Raw genomic sequence first — 15,966 nt, 5'->3', positions numbered from 1 at the left:
CAAACGGAGAACAGAACTACACAGGAAAACATTCAATCCAGAGTGATGGTATTCTGACTTCTTACCCTTAGTGGGATATCATCTAAGGATTTTTAAAAACTGCAATAAAATAGTGAACTTTATGGAGTAGATTTATTCTTAGAGTTATTGGTATATACATTCTGAAACTCTGCTGCATGTGATTTGGGGCAGAGCAAATAAGTAAACTCACTGATGTCACCAGGAACCAGAGATCCACAGAGGGAGGAGGAGGAATGAATGAGGACTGGGGAAAGGTAAGGAAAAACCCTGAGCTACGATTAGAACCGGAAGCACCAGTGTAGAGTCATTTCCTCTGTCTCCTGCAAGAGCTGAGAGAGAGGAACACCCCAGAAGCAATGAGCACCCCAGCTCTCAGACCTTGGATTCTTATGTCCCAGCAAAAAACAAAACAAAACAAAACAATACTCAGGGCTGCTCAGAAATATTAAGGGCAAGCTGGGTGCTCTTCTGTTCCAGAAAGAACGGGAGCGCTAAAAAAAACCCCAAAAAACAAAAAACTGATGCGTTATGTCAAAAAGACACAGAGCCAGTTTAAAGGGATTCCCACTGGCCATATTTTGAACAATCTGAACATAAAAAATTGACAGTAGGAAAGAACTCGTGAGCCCAAACTGCTACTTTAAAAAAGGTACAGGAGGGGCCCCTGGGTGGCTCAGTAGGTTAAGCATCTGACTCTTGATTTCAGCTCAGGTTTTGATCTCAGGGTCTTGAGTTCAAGCCGTGCTGGGCTCCATGCCCAGTGTGGAGCCCACTTTTAAAAAAAAAATGTAGGAGAGAGGTAAAGGAAAAGCTTTTCTTTCAGCTGAATGCCAGCAAATGATCATAGAAGGAACTACAGAATTAGAAAGTCACCGTTGTGCAACCAACGTAATAATTGATTACGGCCCATCCATGGATGCTAAAACCACTGGGTGGAAGGTTGCGGGTCTCCAAGTATGACACCCAGATTCCTTATCATTTATAAACAGACAAGGGTACCTTTGTAGTGGAGGGATCTGATGAAAACACCTGAACTAGGTGATCAAGTGTAGTATCACCAATAATGGACAATCTGGAGATACTCGAGGCTAAGCAGCTTCCTGCTGACCTCCTCTCTCTATCCCGACCTGCGGACCAGCTATACCAGCTGCATCACCTACTGTATACCTGAGCTGGATCCGAATCCCGCAGCCAAGATTTTATTTCATAGACATCACCTCTGAGTAATACCTTTTCCCTTAAGAAAGCAGCTTGGTCCAGCTCCTTGCTGGCAGCCCCACACTGATTATTATAGTCCACAAGCCTGCCTGCCATTGGGAAAAGTATCCCTACAAAGCTTTTAGGCAACCAGTGGGCTACCTGCTCTGCCCCCTTTCCCAGCATTGACAAAGAAAAGTCAAGGGTCACCGTGAGCCTCAGGGTGAGGTCTGGAGTTCAGGCTAGGAGACTGATGCCCTATCCTTGAGAACACAGCCACCCGGAACTTAAAATCCTCCAGTTTTGAAAAAGAAAATATTTAACTTTGAGCCTGTGCTACATGACCCCTAAGAACCGTACAATCTGGACACTCTGAGGATTATAGCCCTGATCCCTTGAAAATGGAAAGAAGTTTCCCTCCAGCTCTCCCCACCTCACACTCCAAATTCCTCGAGTCCTGGACTGTGCGAGCTTCCTGAACACGCCATGCCCTTCCACGGCTCTGCATCTTTATCTGAAATGTCCCCCTGGCTTCCCTGTCACTGGCTACAGGGAGCTGTCTGCAGCTTTCGCAGGGCAGGTGAGGCACCGCTCTCCCCAACTCCCACCGCACTTAACGGCACCTGGCGCCCCGCCTCGTCGTCCCTTTTTTATGTCTTAATCCATCCTCCCCCACAAAGACCACACATTCTGCAATAAGGGCCATGTCTTAATTATCTTTGCTTCCTTGGCACCTTGAGATAGCCGAAGACATGCTCAATAAATGTATAATGAATGGGTGAATCAAAGAATCAATGACTGTTACCCAAAGCTGAGTCTCACCGCCTCGACTCTGTAGGCTCTATGCTCTTAAGGTGGAAGAACACAGAGAGGGAGCATTAGTGCTTAATCACGATACCATGACGTCAAGTCTCAATGGCTGGGGTGGTGAGACATGGGCACCGAATTGCAAACTGCCGTAGAAGGCGCACCGAGGAGGATATGACCCGTCTGCTGCTCCTTAAGGAGCCTCAGATCCTGCCCCAAGCCCTGCCCTCCCCCACAGAACTCGCTGGAGAACTTAGATCTCCAGGCCAAATTAACCACCTGGAGTATTTGAGAAAATGAGACTCTTCTGCAGAATAATCTATTTGTGGGAGACATGTGTTCCTGGAGCAGCTGTAAAGCATGATATTTTTTTCCATTTACTTATAACATTAAATTGAAAATTTGTTCCCACGAGGGAATTCCTTTTTTTTTTTTGACCATTCCTCCAAAAACCAAATAAAAAAGCACACGAGAACGTAGAAAACCTATTAAAATCGCATATTGAAAGAAATAAAAATGACACTGTTCAGATAACATCAGCACCACTGCCCGGAGGCAAAAAATAAAAATATACCGCTAAAGCGGAGGCCTTGCCCATAAATACCGCACCGATCTAGAAAGGAAACTCATCTCTGATTTCAAAAGGCCGATTGCTGTCCCAAAGCAGGCGTCTGTTGGGAGTTTCTATTTTACTTTGGGAATTATGTTCAATCTGAGCAATTCTGCACAGGTAAAATGGAGCTGAGCTAATCTAACCATCAACACAGCTGCTCAGGGGTTAAATGCATTTTGGAAGATACCACTTGCATTTGGACTTGAGCTCTGGCTGCTACGGTTCATTGTTTATACCTGCATTCTCATTAAAGCCAGGCTGCTTCCGCCATTCCATCTGGGCCCTTTACTGGAACTCTCCTCCCTCTGCCTCTCAGATAGCCGCAGTTCTCAGTCCCCTTCTCCACGATGGACGGTTTAGCATCCACATAATCAAGCACTTCGTTTTGCGGGCACTTGGATCGTCCATTAATTCCTTCCTCAGCTACTTTTTTGCTCGCCTGGTTTTAATCTCACGTTGGGACCTTCTGCACCCTCACAGAACCTGTGGAGTGCCAAACAGGGGTATGGCGAATATTTATGGGTTTGCTCTTTATTCAAAAGGAGACTCTTTAATTCATAGGAGAGAACTGGGAGGTTGACAGCCTCGGGGCTGAAGGCAAGGGGCTGGGAGTCAGACGTGGACTCCAGCTCCAACACCACCGCTTTCTACCTTATAACTTGGAACAATTTCTCCCTCTCTCTTAGCTCGTTTGCACATCTCAAAATTGAGGATAATAATAGTACTTTATGGCATTGTTTGAGGGGTCAGTGAAACAAGGAATAGAAAGCACTTAGCACGAAGAAAGGTCCAGTCTCATGAAGAGTAAGTACATACCAAGTACTCAATGCATGGTAGCTGTTGTTACTGAAAACAAGAGTCAAGACAAATTTGTGCCTGAACTGTTGGGCTGGGAGGCTGGGCAGCTCATGCAGGAGGGGGGGGGGGGGGGCGTGACCGACAGCTTCTGCCCTGAAGGGGCTTCGCTTTGTATCCCCAGCAGTCTTTTCATACTGGAATAAGAGAAGTCTCACGTCTTCTCTTTGGCTAAAATAATTTCTAGTGAGTAACTACAGATACACAGGTATTTTTTTTTCTCCAAATTTACCAGGTGTTATTTAAAAATGTATCTATTTTGAGGGGTGCCTGGGTGGCTCAGTTGGTAAGCATCTGGCTTCAGCTCAGGTCATGATCACAGGGTCCTGGGATTGAGCCCCGCATCAGGCTCCCTGCTCAGTGGGGCGTCTGCCCCTCCTCTCCCCCGCTCGTGCTCTCTCTCCTCTCCCTCAAAGAAATAAGATCTCTAAAAAAAATAAAAAATAAAAAAAATAAAAACATGTCTACTTTGATACTTACCCTACGGTTATGGAGGAATATTAATATTGGGGGACAGGAGGACTGGGTGAAGGGAACCCTGTACTACTTATGAATTTTTTTTTTTTTATTTGAACCATGAGCTCTATTTGTTACGGTTTATTTATATTTGTGTTCTCACTACAGCCAAATTAATTCTGATTCTGATAATCTAAAATTACTCTAAATTAAGAGTTTTAGACAAATGACTGCCTATTAGCTACTCCCTTGGGTTGGGCTTTCCATACTTAGGATTATATTTCCTTCACACAAATAATAACCATAGTTTAAAAATAGATTTGCTATAGGCTGAATTATGTATCCTCCCAAAATTTGTACGTTGAACCCCTAACCCTCTGAATATGGGGTCTTGGGGAAATAATGAAGTCATGACATTGGGGCCCCTCACGACGTGATCAGGGCTCTTATAAGAAGACACACCCAAGAGCTTGCTTCCTCTCTCTCCCCATCCCCAAGTGAAGACACAGCTACACTAACCATCTAGAACCAAAAAGGAGAGCCCTCACCAGGAACCAAATTAGCGGCACCCTGATCTTGGACTTCCCAGCTTCCAGAACTGTGATCAGTAAATGCTGGTGTCTAAGCCACACAGTCTTTACTGTTTATGACGGCAGCCAGAACTAAGACAAGATTCCAGTTCTTGTCCACACTATCACTGAAATACCGTATCTCTACTTGCAGCAATTAAACATTTAACTATTAAATGTACCACCTGCATGACTTTGGCCCTGTCACATCATTTCCTGGTGCTTTCACCTCTAAAGTAAGGATAATACAGTAAATGTCCACCTAGGTTTACAGACGTTAACCACACGATGTGCTCAGAAAGCGGCCCTTTTGTGGGGCCCACTTGCGTCGGCTGCTGTTGCTGTTGTGACTGAACTCTTGCTGGATTCATATTCACAGAGCAGAGCTGTAACTCTGCAAAGCACTTTAGATGGACCTTCAAGAGACTTAACCTAGAATGTTGCTATACGTTAGACTTGTCGACGTTCACGTGCGGAAAATCTACGTCTAACTCGGCGAGGGGTGCTGTCTCCCAGGATGACCCTGCAGAGCGGTGAACTGAGTTCAGCTGTTGGCCGTGGTGGGGCAATGAGCATACGGGCCCCAGAACAGCACCCCTCGCTGTGCCTGTGCAATGGGATCTGGCCTGCCTCTACCATGTACCAGGTGTCCCCCCTCCCCCCCCCCCCGCCAGGGCGTCTGGGACATGTGAGCTTCCTCGAGGCTCAGAGAAGACCGTGCACAACTCCAGCAAGCCCCATAGGGCTGCTGCTGTTATTACGGGAGAAGGCATGAGACGGGTCCAGTGGGCGGCGTGCTTTGCTGTATCAGAAACAACACGAATGAGGGCTGAGCGTTCAGAAACTCTCGCCAGGCCATTCCTGCCTCACAGTGAGCTCTGCCCCTCACCATGAGGCTCTGACTGGTCCCCTGCCAGGTCTGTTAGACCGCCCAAAGCAGCGGCTTTATGAAGTAGAGGAAAAACAGGGAAATGTTTAGCCAATAGGCATTCTGACTTCCTGCTTCCGAATCCCTTACCGCTTACTGCTTTCTGGTCATTTTCTCCTAGGCTGCGTGCTCCCTGCCCCGGTACGGGACTTTGACAAGGTGGGAGCCACAGCAGAGAAGAGAACGAATGTGTGTAAGGCTGGGGCTGTACAGACACTGGTGGCCACAAGATGCCACAAGGACAGAGTGGACCCCACCAACAGCGTCAGTCCAATGCAAGGGAAACGCAGGTGAGAGCCACAGCCCCACATGCGAGGACGCAGAAGCGATGTCAGAGGAAACGAACTTCCCTGGAATTATCTACGGCGAAGTCCTTAGCACCGTGCCCCACGCAGAGGAAGCATAACTTTGTAACCTCATGGCCGTTCACTGTGGGTGTTATCATTAGCATGGGCTGGTCAGGTCACCACAGTCTGATGCCATGACACGTCTGGGCCATCTGTCCACCTCCCCCCGCTGGCACCAGGGCACAAGATGCTGGCCAGGCCGTCAGGGTACCCCAACCCACACGGCAGGCATGACTTCGGACGGCACTGGAGTGGCCGGGAAGTCGGCGTCCAGAGCAGTCTCTGGGGAGACGGGTTCATGGGAAATCCTTGGCTCTGAGTCCGACCGACTCCCAGGCCGTGATGAGCCCGGCCTTGACCCGCATGCCCACGGAGACGCCGCATGCCTCACGCGTCCGCGGGCATGCCTTACCGGTGACGTGGAGCTTCTCGTCGGTGACCTCCGCCTTCAGGTAGATGCGGCCCCTCTTCTCCGTGTGGTCCATCCCGCAGAGGCTGGGCACGTTGATCACGCACTGTTTGTGCACGTTCATGTCGCAGGCTGTGAACCGGGGAAGCGGAGGGTGAGGCTGTGCAGATGGGCTCGAGCCTCCCCAGTGTTGTGGTGCGCGAGCACAAGTGAAAATGAGCTACCCTCTAACTCGATGCTTCGCTACAATGTTTTCGGTGACACGAAGAACTGTTAGCAGATGTCCCTTATAACACAGGCTTCATGTGAACGACGCTATCCTTAAAATACCCGTGCCGTATTTGTCCCGTCTTCATGGAAGCAAAATCCCCCTGCCTGCTCTGCCGAGAATGCATCAACTATTTAACACTACACAAAACTCACCCAGGTAAATGCATACAGAGCACGGGCTAATTAATATCTCGTGTATGCAGAGGCAAATTACATGCAAAGTTTAGACCGAGGCTATTTTTTTTTTTTTTGCCAAAGAATTTCTTAGGCCCTTCTGAGCTTACCACTTGGGAAGAGTGACAATCTGTGGAGTGAGTCCAGGAGATTCATGAAATTCACTGCCTTAGTTAACTCTGTGTTTTCAAGAAGGCTTAAGTAGATAGCTTTTTTTTTTTTTTTAAGAACTTGTATTTGAGATTTTAAACCTGTCTTCAAATATTTAAATATTATTCTAAGTAAAACAAATACATGGCTGGCAATGATAAACCACTCCTTACCAGCTGACATTACGTGGGTGAGACACGGAGGAATAAAAAGATCAGTCTCCATGCAGTGAACCAAAGACACCCTGAAAAGAATCCTGTATGCTGAACACAAACATAAGATTCTGTGTGGGTGTTCCAGCTCTATTGTCCTTGTACCTCCAGGCTTCCCGAAGGAGCCAGGGCCACTGGAATCCTCACACCCCCTCGACAGGATGCTACCAGGCTCTTCTGTCGCCTTCAAGGTGGAGCCTTGGTGCTCATTTTGAGTGTTACCGTGGTGAATTAAATGGCAAAAAGCATCGCAAATAACGTGTATTTGCTATGATTCGATATGGAAAGTAGGATAATGCATGCAACGAGGAAAGAACAATCCGCTGCTTCACAAATGTGGATTCTGTCTAGGTTTCTATTTCCAAAGCTAACCATTCCAAACCGTGCACCCCCCTCGATGCAGCCGATATAAAGGCTTCCTGACAAGGTAGACTATTGACAGGACTTGGGGTCACCAAATCCTACCTTCAAGTGCCGGGGCGGAATTGCAACTTCAAAGAAATTAATGCCAGCCTCTCTGCAAAGGAGAAGCGCCACAGGGAGGGGAGCATGGGAGGCGAGTGCACCCTGGGTTGTGTTCTTGTCTTGGCTCCCCCATTAGCGGCTTTTTGATCTTGGGGAGCTCAAGTGCTCTCTCTGATCCCGTCTCCTGCTCTGCAAACTAAGAGGCTGGCCTGGACAAGGGGTTGCTCACATCTTTCCCCTACCAAGCAGAATTGTATATGGTATTCTAACCCTGCAACGTGGGAAGGCACAGGGAGAGGCTTCTTCTCTACAGAAGGGAAGGGAGGGCTTGGGCTCCTGGCACCCATCTGCTTATCTGTTTCCCTTGAGGAAGGAGCACAGGAAGCAGCCCCAGAAGCCCTACGACTCCAAGTAAAAGAATTTAAAACAAAAGAAGGCAAAACACAAAGCACTGGTCCAGGTCAGGTTTTCAAATTTTTTTTTTTTTAGTAATGGAACCCATTTTTCAAACAAAATCTTAAGCGGAGTCCTAACACATAAGCCAGATGAGTGTTACTTCATCAGCAAAAACTTAGCTCATAAATGCAAACGGATGCCATTTGTTTATTACAAAGACATTCATGGATCACCAATAAAGCCCTCTGATCCGAACAAAATTTTGAAACCAGCTGTCTCAGTCCCGCCCTGACAATGCACTTACTTCCATACTCTGTTAGAGTTGTATGGCTCCGTAACAGGAGAGTACTTGCAGAACCCCCGAGATCCGTATCTACAGAGTCCGGGGGTTTCTCAAAACACAGAAAACGACTGGCCTGGATCATCAGAAACGTTTCGTTTAGGCTATTAAATCTGACAGTTTCTAAGGTGAAGGACCCCTGTGTGCTGAGAGAAACTATCCATCTGCTGTATAATGTTCATTTCATCTTGATTTTTACATACACGCTTGTCTTTGCTCCCTGTGGAATACACACAGAAAGCTTTTGGCCATAAGAGCAGCAATTAATGAATGGAAACATAGTGATATTTCCATAACACTTCCCTGTCTACTAGAAAAACAGGTTCAGTAATTCCCTTTCTTTTGGTCCTGAAAGTATACATTTTTACTTAAACACATACATGGCCTGGGGAATCTCATAAGAATTATCAAAGCAAACAGTTTCCAGAGTTGTTTTTCTTTCTACCTGGTGCCTGATGATGATACATACAGAACAAAAAAGGGAGAGTGGAGGGGCTGATGCCTTCCTTGTCCGTGGCCTTCAGTGATTTCATCTCTAACTGGACGGGTAAAAATTTGGTCTGTCCACGAACATGCAGCAGGGCGAGTGAACTTCAGATGTCTGGTTTTTATTTTCATCGTAGTTTCAGTTTGAAGGAGAGCCTACTGGATTTTTCCACAGTCCACCCACTAATTAGAGACACGGGAAGATAATGACTATGGTTGCTTAGCGTATTCTGAAGCCTAACCAAATGTGGAATCTGGAGGTGGGGAGTCTTCTTTCAACACATGGCATTTGCTTTGGGGTTTGACTAGCCTGCATTTTATAGTGACTGAAGATTTCTAACACACACACACACACACACACACACACCCCACGACAGCACTAACTTCATTTATAAATTGGGTGGGGTTTTGTTGTTGTTATTGTTGTTCACTATCAGGCAAGTAAGGAGTTTAATACATTAGTACTTTGACAGTGGGGCAGTCCTACACATTTTTTTTTTTTGGTGTGGTACATATTTGAACGAGTTCTTTTTATTTTTGAGTTGATGTGGAAAAGGTCTTGAAGCTGAGGTGCTCTGTAAACCCTGGGCATAAGCTGCAGAGCCTCACCATCTATGGAAAAGAAAACTTACTTACTGTCACATTTCATCCCTTGATGGATAAGTCCATACAGCAAGGACCCACAGTGATCACAGAAGGTGGGGCTTCCATAAGTGTGGATTTTAAACTTGTGCTTGCTTCTTGGGTCCTGGGGGGGGGGGGAAGGAGAAGAAGCACATCATTTTATTCCAGTCATCAAAAGAACATATTTTTGGACTAAGCCAAGGTCAGGCCCCACCCCCCAACCCCTCATGTCAAGGTTCAATAGCACAAGACTGTGCGCTATTCTCTGGGGTAATACAGTGGGGGGTGGTGACTTGGCCATATCATGTTTTAATAGGCTGCCCATTTTGCGGCCATATAATAAATACCCACGTTTCCTCTCTTTTGCGGTATACTCTGCACACACCAGGGTTTCCAGGAATGTTGCCACTTTGGGACCTATAGTCATAAAAGTGCTTGAGGGCAGGCACAATGTTCTAGACGCTGTCGTATCGCGATATCTCCAGTGCCCAGCACACGTACGGTAGACACAAAGTCAGGGCGTATTTGTGAAGCTGAACTGGGTGACCCTGGATCTGCTCAGTGGCGTTGGGGTGATCTCCTTTTGGGCAAGTTTTCTAGAAATACAGTATTAAGACCAGATATGTATCCAAACCAACAGAGACATCTTTCTGCTTCGGCACTATTTCCAAAGCATCACATGCGTTTGCATGGGCAAACTCCAGGATAATCAGGTGAAAATTGGAAAACGCACTGAAAGTACACTTCCCATAGCCCCCTGCTGCAATTTCATTACCTTTCCTAGCAAAACACAGAAATTACTGAAGGTACAAGACAGCTTTCTCTCAAGTAGCCTTTTCTTTCCTCAATTCACAGACAGATTACAGATAAGGAAAACATTATACACAGCAGAGCGTCGTACCCAAAGAGCACGGACTCGGTAGTCAGACTGCCTGGGTTCAGTCCCACGGCAACTAGAAGCATGACCGTGGACAAATAACTTATCCTTTCTGCCTCATCTGTAGACTGGGGAATTAACAGCGCCTAGCTTACGTGGTTGTTATGAGGACAAAACAAGTCAGTCCTATTAAATGCTTCGGTGGGTCCATCTATGTTGATTAGTGCCTATGCTTCTTGGACTTCTGTTTACTAATCTGCAAAAGCGGAGGGTTGATCCAAAAGACCTTTATGTCCTGCTTGAAATACAAAACAATTTCATCCTTAAGTCCATATCAGGACACTTCCTTATTAAATTCCCCCTCCTGAATCATTCTTTGTGGCCCAAACAGCTGTAAATACAGAGCTGCCATTAACTAAATTAAGGAAGACAACAGAGGAGCAGGGTTTTGGGGAAGGGCGTGAGACTCACAGCTCCACTGCAGACAGGGTGAGCCCGACTCCTCCTTTAGTTGCATGTCTCTTATGTGCAAAGATACACCAAGAAAGCTACTCTTGGCTTCTGACCTTCTAAGAGCCTAGGTGCTGGTGGTTTGAGAGAATTTCAAAGGAGATTTTAATTTTATAAGATGATTCATCTTTTGGTTAACTTCGAAACCTAAAATCCAAGCTGCATATGCCAGTGAATTATTCACTTGACCCTTGAACAATGCGGGGGTTTAAGGGCATTGACACCTACTCCCCCACAGCTGAAACTCCACGTATCACTTTTTACTCCCCAAAAACTTAACTACCAAGAGCCTACTGTTGACCGGATGCCCGATGGAACACATAAAACAGTTGATTAACACATATTTTGTATGCTGTACGTTGTGTATCCTGCAGTCTTATAATGAAGTCAGCTAGAGAAAAAATGTTAAGAAAAACACAGGAGAAAACGCATTTAATGTACTGTACAAAATCCATGTGTACGTGAATCCATGCAGTTCAGATCTAGGTTGTTCAAGGGTCAACTGTAATTACTTTTTAAAGTCATGAATTTTAAAATCCTGGAGTATTTCCATCATGGCATAAAGAATATTAAATGAAACATGTAAGCACCAGACTTGATAAATGTTAAGCATTCCCCCGATTTTTCATTGTATGGTTATCTTCGTTCTACAGAGACATTAGTGACCTTCAAAGTCACATGGCCAGTGAACAGTAGAGATAGGATTTGACCAATACCTGCATCTTTAACAGGAATTCCCATCCAAGAGCTTTAGAAAGAGAGAGAGCGTGCGAGCGAGAGAGCACAAGCAAGGCGGAGGGGCAGAGGAAGAAGCAGACTCACTGCTGAGCAGGGAACCCCCCCCCCCCAATGCCTGATGCGGGGCACAATCCCAGGACCCTAGGATCATGACCTGAGCCAAAGGTAGACACTTAACCAACTGAGTCACCCAGGCTCCCCAACACAACATTTTTAAAAACAAGTCTACCACCTGTTTTGTAAATAAAGTTTTATTGGTACACAGCTATGACTGCTCACTTACGTATTTTCCAACTGAGTCACCCAGGCTCCCCAACACAACATTTTTAAAAACAAGTCTACCACCTGTTTTGTAAATAAAGTTTTATTGGTACACAGCTATGACTGCTCACTTACGTATTTTCTGTGGCTACAATGGCAGAGTTGAGTAGTTATGACAGAGCCCACAAAGCCTAAAATATGGCTACGAAGGCTAAATTATTAGCAATCTGGCCCTTATAGAAAACCTTTGCCAATCTCTTCTGGACCACGATTTTCTCTACATGACACCAGCATCACCTGGAACTTGTCCGAAATTATTTAGCCCCTCCCCAGACCAAATGACTCAGAGACGCTGTGAGGTGTCTTCGTGTTTCAACAAGCCCTTCAGGCGATCCTGATGTTGGCAGGTACACTAAAGACTGAGACCCACTGCTTTAGAAGATTATTTGACAAATATCTAGTAAGTGTCTACTGGATGCTAGGTGCAGATGTGTGTGGATGGTTAGCAATATTGAGTTGGGTCATCAAGTTTACTTTCTAAATATCCCTTAGGGTGTGAAAAATCAACGCCATCCTCAGGAGATTATTTTCCTTGACGAGGAGTAGCTGTGAGTATGGTCTCAAGGATGGGCTTGGCCCTCCACCATTACAGCATCGCACCAACGTTTCCAACATCCCAGATGTTAGGCAGAATGTTGGGGTCACAGAACAGTGTCGGTATCAATTAAAAGTCCCCATGTTGACAGCAGAGGTTATGTCCTACCACGTGGAGGGCAAAGAGGATGCTAGGGGAAAGGAAGCGGCCAGCTCTCCCTGCAGACGCAGGCATCAACAACTGGAGCTAAATAAATAAAGCATGGCAGCTCGCACACAGCCCTCTGGAGCCTGGGCGTGCCAGGCAGCTCCAGGGCGGCTGTCCTGCCAGTCGGTTGTCACACAGATCCCTATTGATGTGGCACACGGGCAACTCGCTTCACTTTTCAGGAAAATCTAAGTCTTACTCATCCGATCCCCATATGGCATCTTCAGGCCCCAACCGTTTGGAGGTGTAGGAAGAGAGGAAACCATTGCTTCCACCTCCTGTGTTAGTCTGGAGAATGACAAAGTCTGGGAGTCCTCATACTCCAAAATCATGAGTGGCCAAGGATCATGCTTATGTTAACAAGAATAATAGTAACACAATAATAACAACACCTGTTGGTTGATCTTCAAGTGTGTGCAGGGGCTTTACAATGAACAGGACCTCACCTACAAAAAGAGCAGCTACCAGGATCTTGGAGACCTGTGGTTGGACTCTAGTCTTGATAGACTCAAACTCAACAACTTTGGATGAGTCATGTCACTTATAAAGCAGAAATAAAACCAGTCTGCCTATGTCATAGCCTGTGGGTGGGGCTTATCTTTGGGAACATATGAGACAGGGCTTTGCAACCTGAAAATCCCTAGACAAATACAAGATTATTACAATTATATTAACCTTGGAAGTAAAGTCCAAGATGCCCGAGGTTTTCCAACGATACTTCAGTGACTTGGGTCAGAATGGGAAGGAAGGAAGAGGAAAGCTGATCGACTTTGGGGCTCACGGGTGGCTGGAGGGGAGGCCCAGCTGGCAAGGAGGCAGGGGATTTCCTCTGGCGTCCTGAGTTCCCGTCCTCTGCCCTAGAGCGGCCTTCCCAGGCAAGTGCCCCACGCTGGGTGGTGAACTATGAAACAGCCCGCCAGCCCAACCCGCCTGTGCACTGCTCCCACCATAAGGACGGCTCATCTCTGTCTCCACGGAAATGGAACGCCGGAGCACAGACACTCATTTCCAATCGAATTAATCTCACCTTGTCTGACAAAAGAAGCTGCAGTTTAGCTAAAGAGCTGGGACTCAGGATGATTTACAGAAGCAACTGTCCTAAAAAGCTCCCAGGCTCTTTCTGTTCCTGTCCATAAGCTGCTAACTAGTGGTGCCCTTTCTCCTTTGGGCTCTGATTTCCTCATCAGGAATCTGAAGGGACTGGGTCAGCACTTTCAAAGGGGTAGATTTCCCAGGGCCCTCCAGCTGTCAGGAGGTGCCCATGGGCTGCTGAGGGCGAGGGAGGGAGGCCAATCCGAAAATACCAGTGTGAAAACAACCAGATGAGATGATCTGATTCTGTCTTGCTTCTAAAAAGAAAACAAACTTTTAGTTTTTCTTCTGATGTAATTTAAGACTCACAGCAATTTGTAAAAATAGTATGGATTGTTCCCATATATGCTTCCGCCAGCCTTCCCCAGTGATAACATTTCACATAACCACAGCACATCAGCAAAGCCAAGACCCTGACACCATGACAATGCTATTAACTACACACTTTCGGGTTTCACCGGATCTCACACGCGTAATTCCAATGCGTGTATTTTTACCGTATGGCTGATGAACGAAATACACTGTTTCCTGAATGGGGATTACAGTAATATTTGCTGGGTAAGTACCACGAATTCAAGCAGACCACCACCCATGGAGTGTCTACTGCTATTTCTCAAATACATAACCCATTGGATCTCGGGACAGGGTCATGGGAGGTGTCCAAAGATGGATCTGAAAACCAGAAGAATCAGAATGCTTTTCTCTAAGTAAAGAAAATGTGTGCTATTTCCAAATCTTTCCGACCAGCTTTTCAAAACCCAATGATTTCAGGGCATAGGCTGAGGGAGGGCTCTCCCAAGTGGCGGTGTCAGCCAGGGGTCGTGGCCCTTGAAAGGTGTGTAAATCATGGGCTTCCAGCTGGTGAGCGTGACCCAGGCTTCTTGCATGTTGCTCTGGCCGTTCCCTCCACCTGGCCCAACCATCTTATGCCAAGACACCACATGCCGAAACAGCAAACATGGTAAGAACAAAGCTGCTTCCTCCTCCCGGAAGCCTCTCCACACTCTCCAGCCACGGTCACCATTTTCCTCTTTCCTCTGGCCTTCCAAAAACATGTGACTTGTCTTTCCTATGCCACTTCCACGTCCTGCTACTTATGAGGTTATTACCCCGCCTACCTCCTCTTTCGTGTTTTCCTCATATCACACACACATGCATGTCACAGACACGTACCCAAGTCCAAGGGACGGTCCTAACGCTCCCTGCTGAATTTGCAGCTGGACCAGAACCAAGGTGAGAATGAAGTTTTAGTAGTAACCTTACCTCCAAGCGTCCTGGGAACTGGAGCAAAAAGGGAAAAGAAACATACTGGAGTTCTCTAGGACTGCAAAGCCACCTGGATGCCACAGACAGGCATCTGTCTTGTTTTCCTCTAAAACCATTTGTCTCCCACATGGCGAACCTTCAATGAATGTGTACGAAGTCTTCAACAAAGCATATTTTCACCACTATTCACCTGAGGATTCTAGACGAAGTTATCCCACATATTAGTTATCGTAAGTCTGGCCTCACTTTAGTGCCACAAAAGACTGGCTGGTATACTCCAAGCCGTCACTATTACCAAGTTAGTAACATTTCCCCGTTTAATGCAATACATGTAAATCTGACTTTTTTTCTTCTTTTTTTCCCTTCCGTAGACACTGGCAGCCTCTCATTAAGTGGAGTATGAAACCTACTGTCACATGTCACCAGCCTGACATATAATAATGGAAGGGGGAGCCATTCAGCTCCGATGTTTCTGTCGTAGATGTGGCTGGGGGGTGGGGGGAGAAAAAGAAGTTTCTGACTCAACCAATTTTCATAAGCACAAATGAAGTCTCACCCACAAATCTAAATCCAGACCTCTTAGAAAAAAGTAACAAATGAAAATTTCAAGTTCCACCGAAAGCATCTACTGGTTTGTTTCTCATATCTTAGTTTTATAATACGGCAAGTTAATTAGCTTTCCTTGGAGACATTGCTCTATGTGTCTACCAGGACTTGTCAGTCTTTTCTCGAAATCATCACAGCCACCACCATTATGCAATGTGCTAAAAATAAACCCATGGGTCTATGCTGCACAAAATGTTGATACTGACGAAGCCTTAAATGTCCTAGATGCCTTCTTGTTGTGTTATCTATAACCATCTGGAAGGTGTGCTCGAGGTAAGCTTTAAATGGTGGCCTTCAAGGATGGCCGCTACCAGTGCATAATGTGACATCTCCAGGCGGATTAAAGCTCCCCACACACCCAGAGGCCGGCAATCAACGGTGCCTTTTGATGTTTACATTTGAATGAACATCATTTCAAATGCCCTTTTCATTTGATGAGTAAAACAATGGCAGGCCTTTGGCTAGAGGTCAGCCCACTTTGAATTTTCCACCCGT

At 46.2% G+C, this 15,966-nt stretch overlaps 1 protein-coding gene across 2 annotated transcripts in view; it reads right to left on the bottom strand.

The window, feature by feature from the left end:
- Positions 1-15,966, bottom strand: part of PRKCA (protein kinase C alpha) — a 385,206-nt gene that overhangs the window by 115,511 nt on the left and 253,729 nt on the right. For both annotated transcript variants that reach the window (XM_045814536.2, XM_045814537.2), the window contains exons 4-5: positions 9,332-9,443; positions 6,206-6,334 (exon numbers count right to left, since the gene is read on the bottom strand). In XM_045814536.2, the coding sequence (XP_045670492.1) occupies positions 6,206-6,334; positions 9,332-9,443 (241 nt within the window). The remainder of the gene's footprint in view (positions 1-6,205; positions 6,335-9,331; positions 9,444-15,966) is intronic.

The sequence above is a fragment of the Ursus americanus genome, chromosome 23 (assembly GCF_024610735.1).
Source record: "Ursus americanus isolate L20-20 chromosome 23, mUrsAme1.1.p, whole genome shotgun sequence".
In the NCBI taxonomy this organism is placed as follows: Eukaryota; Metazoa; Chordata; class Mammalia; order Carnivora; family Ursidae; genus Ursus; species Ursus americanus.
Note: the sequence above shows the minus strand (reverse complement) of the source record. Positions and strands in the feature narration are given on the sequence as shown.